Source organism: Pteropus alecto, unplaced genomic scaffold, assembly GCF_000325575.1.
Source record: "Pteropus alecto unplaced genomic scaffold, ASM32557v1 scaffold74, whole genome shotgun sequence".
In the NCBI taxonomy this organism is placed as follows: Eukaryota; Metazoa; Chordata; class Mammalia; order Chiroptera; family Pteropodidae; genus Pteropus; species Pteropus alecto.
Window position 1 is genome coordinate 365,825 of NW_006436291.1, and position 4,683 is coordinate 370,507.

The window sequence follows — 4,683 nt, forward strand, 5'->3', positions numbered from 1 at the left end:
GACACGGCCCGGGGGCGGGGGGCGCAGAGGACAGTGCAGCACCCCACGGACTCTGCCGGAGGAGCCGCCGGCCCCAGCGTCGGAGGTGGCACAGGCTGCGGCCTCCCACAGATCATGAAGACAGACGGAGACACCGGGAGAGGCCTGGACGGCACGTCCCTGCCCCAGCTGTGGACCCTCAAAGCGGAGGTCCTGCTCCAGATGGACCTGTACCAGCCCGCGAGGCTGCTGCTGTCGGAGGCGTACCAGGCCTTCCAGGTGAGGCCCCCGCCCAGGCCCCCGGACCACGGGCCTCTCCGCGTCCCCCGATGCTGCAGCGGAGATGCCGCCAGGGTGCAGAGGGCCGGTCGGCTCGGAGGCAGCGCTCGGATCCTCCTTCTAGAGGCCTGTTCGATCCCCTTCTGTAGGTCCAGCTCCCCGGGGAAAGTCTCTCTCGTGTCCCGGTCCTGCCTTTGCCTTGTCTGAACCCCTCAGCCAGTGCGCTGGACGGCCTGTTCCCGACACAGCTGCCACGGTCCGGCCCCGCGCGCCGGGGTCCCTGTGGTCCCTGTCGCTCCTCGCCGAGACCTCTCGGGGCTGTGCATGGGCGGCAGCCTGGGGGGCCGGGCTCCTTCCTCCAGAGGCCAATGTGCCCAGCCCCCCGAGCGTTCTTGCTCCTCAGGGCCAGGCCTGCCGTGTCCGTGGCCTCTAGGGTCTCCGCCAAGCCTCGGAGCGGCCTGCCTTCCAGCCTGGCTGCTGGCGCCCCCCACTGCGGCTGTGCGCCCGGCCGCCGAGCCGGCTCTGCCGTGGGGTGCAGGGCCCGAGCAGGGCTTGGGGTCTCCCCTCCCCTCCCTGCCCCCAGTCTCCTTTCCTCTCTGTCTCCTTCTCCGTCCCTCTCGCTCACCCTCCCTGCCCCATCCCGAGGCCACACACATACGCCTCTCTCAGGAGCTCGACGACCCCTGTGCGGAATCGAAGTGCCTGCACCTGCTCGCGCAGCTGGCGAACAAGGAGGGAAACTACGAGCAAGCCAGGAAGCTGGTGGAGCAGGCCCAGCGCCGGGGAGGCGGCGAGGAGTTCTGGTACCGCTCCAGCCTGACGCTGGCGGACACGCTGCTGTCGCTGGGGATAGACGGAGGGGTAGAGCTGGTGAGCGGCGGGCGCCGGGCCGGCCGGGCGGGGGGCCGTGGGCCGGGCCCCGCTCACGCCCGAGCACGGCCACCCTCAGGTCTGCCAGCTGCTTCAGAAGCTCGTGGAGACCTTCACCGTGCTCAAGAGGGAAAGGCCCAACCGCGCGCCCGTGCTGGAGTTCATGGCCGCAGACCTCGAGGCCAGGTGAGGCCGTGAGAGCCACCGGCCACTCGGGGCCAGGGCCCCGGCTCTCTCTCCGCCGTCCATTTTTGTGGCCGTCGTCAGGCCTGGGAAGTCCCCGGAATCACGTGACGAGGGCTGCGTGGCCACGCCCGTCTCCCCGCTACAGAAAACCCTAGCGGTCCCGTGCACCCTCAGACCCTCTGAGGAACAGCATGGCGCGGCCACTCAGGAGGGCGGCTTCGGGACGGTCGGAGCCTCGCCTCAGGCCATGCGCTCTGGGGCAGCGTCTCCTGTCCAGTCTGCCTCCTCCTGGGACTGCGGCGCAGGTGGCCTTGTCATGGCCCCCGCTCCCCAGGGAACCCCTTGTCTCCCACCAAGCATGGCTGCGGTTTCTTGGGGGCCCTCCCAGGACAGGCTGTGCCGGGCAGGTGAGGGGCCATGAGGCCGCGGCCACTTGGCCGAGCTGGGCCCGTGCTCGGCTGCTGTCCCCAGCCACGCGTGCGTCTGCGGGCGGCTCCGGGGGTCCCCGCCCGTCTGGGCAGTGCTTGGAACAGCAGCGCTGTCCTACATGGCCATCCATCTATCTCGGACTCGGCTCGTTTGGGAGCGATCTTGCGGGTGGTCCATGTTCCCTAGCGCGTGGTTTCCCTGGCTTTGGCCGTCAGCGTAAACGGCCACGGCCTTCCTCGTGGCTTTCACAGAGGCTGCATCTGAGGTCTGTCCCCGCGTGGCTGGTCCGCGTAGTCCCCCCTCAAGATCAGAGCTGCGGATTTTACTGTTTAACGGACCTTTTCAGAGAAGCAGCTTTTGTTTCGTTAGCTTCACAGAGATTCTGTTTCATTTTGGTTTTTCTATTTTCCGCTGCTTCTTTGTCAAGTTCTCCTGTTGGCCAGGGGGCTGGTCATGCCTCTCTCCCCACCTGGGTTGGCCGCTGAGTCCCCACCTTCCAGTCATTTGGGAGAGTCGGTTTGAATGTGGGGGGGTGCCGGGGGGGGGGCCGTGCCTTTCCACCTGTGCCGTTGCCAGCGGCGAGCGTGGCCTTGGAGTCCTGGTCTTCGAGACACGGTCCTGACAGCGTCGCTTCTGGCGTCACGGCTGCAAGCGGCAGGCACGGGTGGCCACGCGGGCGGTGGGCGTCGTCCCGGAGGTCTGGCCGCACGGTTAGCGGAGCCTAAGCGGAGCCCGCTCCCCGGCAGGTGCTTGAGCCTCCAGGTGCAGCTCGCCCAGGAGTCGGCTGACCGGGGCGTCTCCCACGGCGCGTCGCTGCTGAGCGAGGTGGACGGCCGCTTGCTGGAGCTGGAGGAGAAGTTTGCCAGCTACGGCTGCACAGAGAGCTGTGCGGACATCAGACTGGAACGTGCGAAGATAAAGAGGTGACCAGTCCTGCCGCTGGGCCGCCCACCAGGGGGACGGTCCCTCCCGGGTGTGCGGGGACAGCCGCCGGCCCTCCCGCGTCCCCCTGCCACGTCAGCCCAGCTCGGCCCTGCTGGGGGCCACGGGCCCCTCTCCCGCCCCCCACGTGGCCAGCTCTCCCCGATCATCGGGCCCTGAGAGGGCCTCCTGCTGTCCCAGCCCTGCGGCCACCTGCACATCCCTTGGGGGCACCTGCACCGGGGTCTGTGGCTCCCTGGGGCGTCTGTCAGTGAAGCTTGTCACTCACTTCCTCCTGCCACCGCGGCGTCCCCACCTGCTCAGTGTCCATGAACATACGGACACGCCCCCCACATCCCCAGCCCAGGGGCGGCAGTCCCCAGCACCCCGCACTCATGGGCCTCAGCCACCACACACGCCCCCCTCAGTGTTCACACGTGTGTCACACACGCACATCACCAGCCACCTCACACACACAGGCACGTCACCCCGCACACCCCGCACCTGCTCCTGCGGGCTCCAGTCTCAGGAGGGCGGAGCTGGCCCGAGCCCCCTCTGCCCTGGGCCACCCACATGCCTGGTGATACCCAGCATTTCATAGCCCAGCAAGCAGGTCACGTGTGAACGCTGAGGGACAGCGACCTGGGCCCTTGGGGGGTGTGACCACAGCGGTGGGGGGTGGCAGAGGGCATGTGCTGGCGCCGCAGGAAACCGGCCGACGGAGGCGCTGGACTGCGTGGGGGCAGCTCCTGGCAGCCGACGGGGGGTTGGCATGCGCGGTGCGCGTAGTACGGGGCGTCTTGCAGGCGGGGTGTGTGGCGGTAACGGCGTGAGTGCCCGTGGGCGCTGCCAGCCCTGTTCTCGGCCCCTGCAGGTTGTGGGCCCAGAGCGAGCCGGCCGAGGAGCGCAGGGCGGCGTGGTACCTGGAGGCCCACGACCTGGCCCAGAGCTCCGTGGCGGAGCTGGAGAAGCTGCGCCAGCGTGTCCAGGGCTTCCTGCCGCTTCAGGACGTAAGTGTGGGCCCCGGGCGCCCTGCTTCTGTCCGGCAACCGAGGCACAGGCCGCCCGCTGTCCACCCTGCCCTCGGCCGCCTGGGGGACCCAGGAAGGCCAGGAGGGCCTGCGTCGGGGGGTGCGGCTGGGGGCCGGGGAGAGCGCGTCTCTGTGCCCCATAGGACGGGACCAGATGGGCGGCTGCAGAGTGTGCGGGGGGCTGGCCTGTGCCCACCCGGGGACCAAGCGGCACGTTCCGGGAGGGCCCTGTCCGGGCCGGGAAACATTGCCGACACGGGACTGTCCGGCGCTCACCCAGGGCTGGTCAGGGCCTGTTGCCCCCACTGGCTGGCCGGACAGCCTCACGGTCCCCGGAGCCCTGGGCAGGCGGAGGGCCCTGTCTCAGGGGACCACTGGCCCTGGGCGAGGTGTCAGAAACGTGCAGGAGCCGCCCCGAGCCCAGCACAGCACGGCGGCTCGCACGGGGTCTCGCAGACGGCCAGACGTCGGCCACGCGGAAGGCGAGAGAACCCGGAGTGCGGTGGAGGCCAAGGGCGTTAGAACCGCCACCGCGGCGGCGCCCGCGTGCTACGGCGTAAGGAGGAGGCCGCACGCGACCTTGGAGGACGGAACCTGCAGCGTGAGATGAAGAATACGCAGGCGGGGCCCGCGGCGGAGACGGCGGAGGCCGAGAACCGGAAGGGAGAGGAGCTCGAGGAGGAGAAAAGTCGACGTCGGCAGAGCCCGTGCGCCGAGCCGCGGCAAGTGCGTGAGCAGCTGCGACTGCGGCCAGGACGGGCAGCCGGGGCGGGCACAGGCGTTCGAAGACGTAACGGCGGAGATTCTTCCACACGTGATGAAAACGGCTCCACCGACAGACCCAAGAAGCCCAGTGAACCCCAAGCCCGAGAACCGCGACGAGGAACGTACCAGGACGCGGCGTAACGGGTGGTTCGGAGCTGCGGCTCGACGGAGACCCTGAACGCAGAGCAGGTGTCCGGAGCGACGGGAGGGAGATGGTAACGAG

The 4,683-nt window shown here is 69.4% G+C and overlaps 1 protein-coding gene across 1 annotated transcript in view; it reads left to right on the top strand.

Moving 5' to 3' along the window:
- Positions 1–4,683, top strand: part of CFAP46 (cilia and flagella associated protein 46) — a 67,203-nt gene that overhangs the window by 42,726 nt on the left and 19,794 nt on the right. The window contains 6 exon segments of the mRNA XM_025047544.1: positions 112–258; positions 928–1,128; positions 1,208–1,314; positions 2,490–2,666; positions 3,539–3,674; positions 4,218–4,421. Coding sequence (XP_024903312.1) covers positions 112–258; positions 928–1,128; positions 1,208–1,314; positions 2,490–2,666; positions 3,539–3,674; positions 4,218–4,421 — 972 coding nt within the window.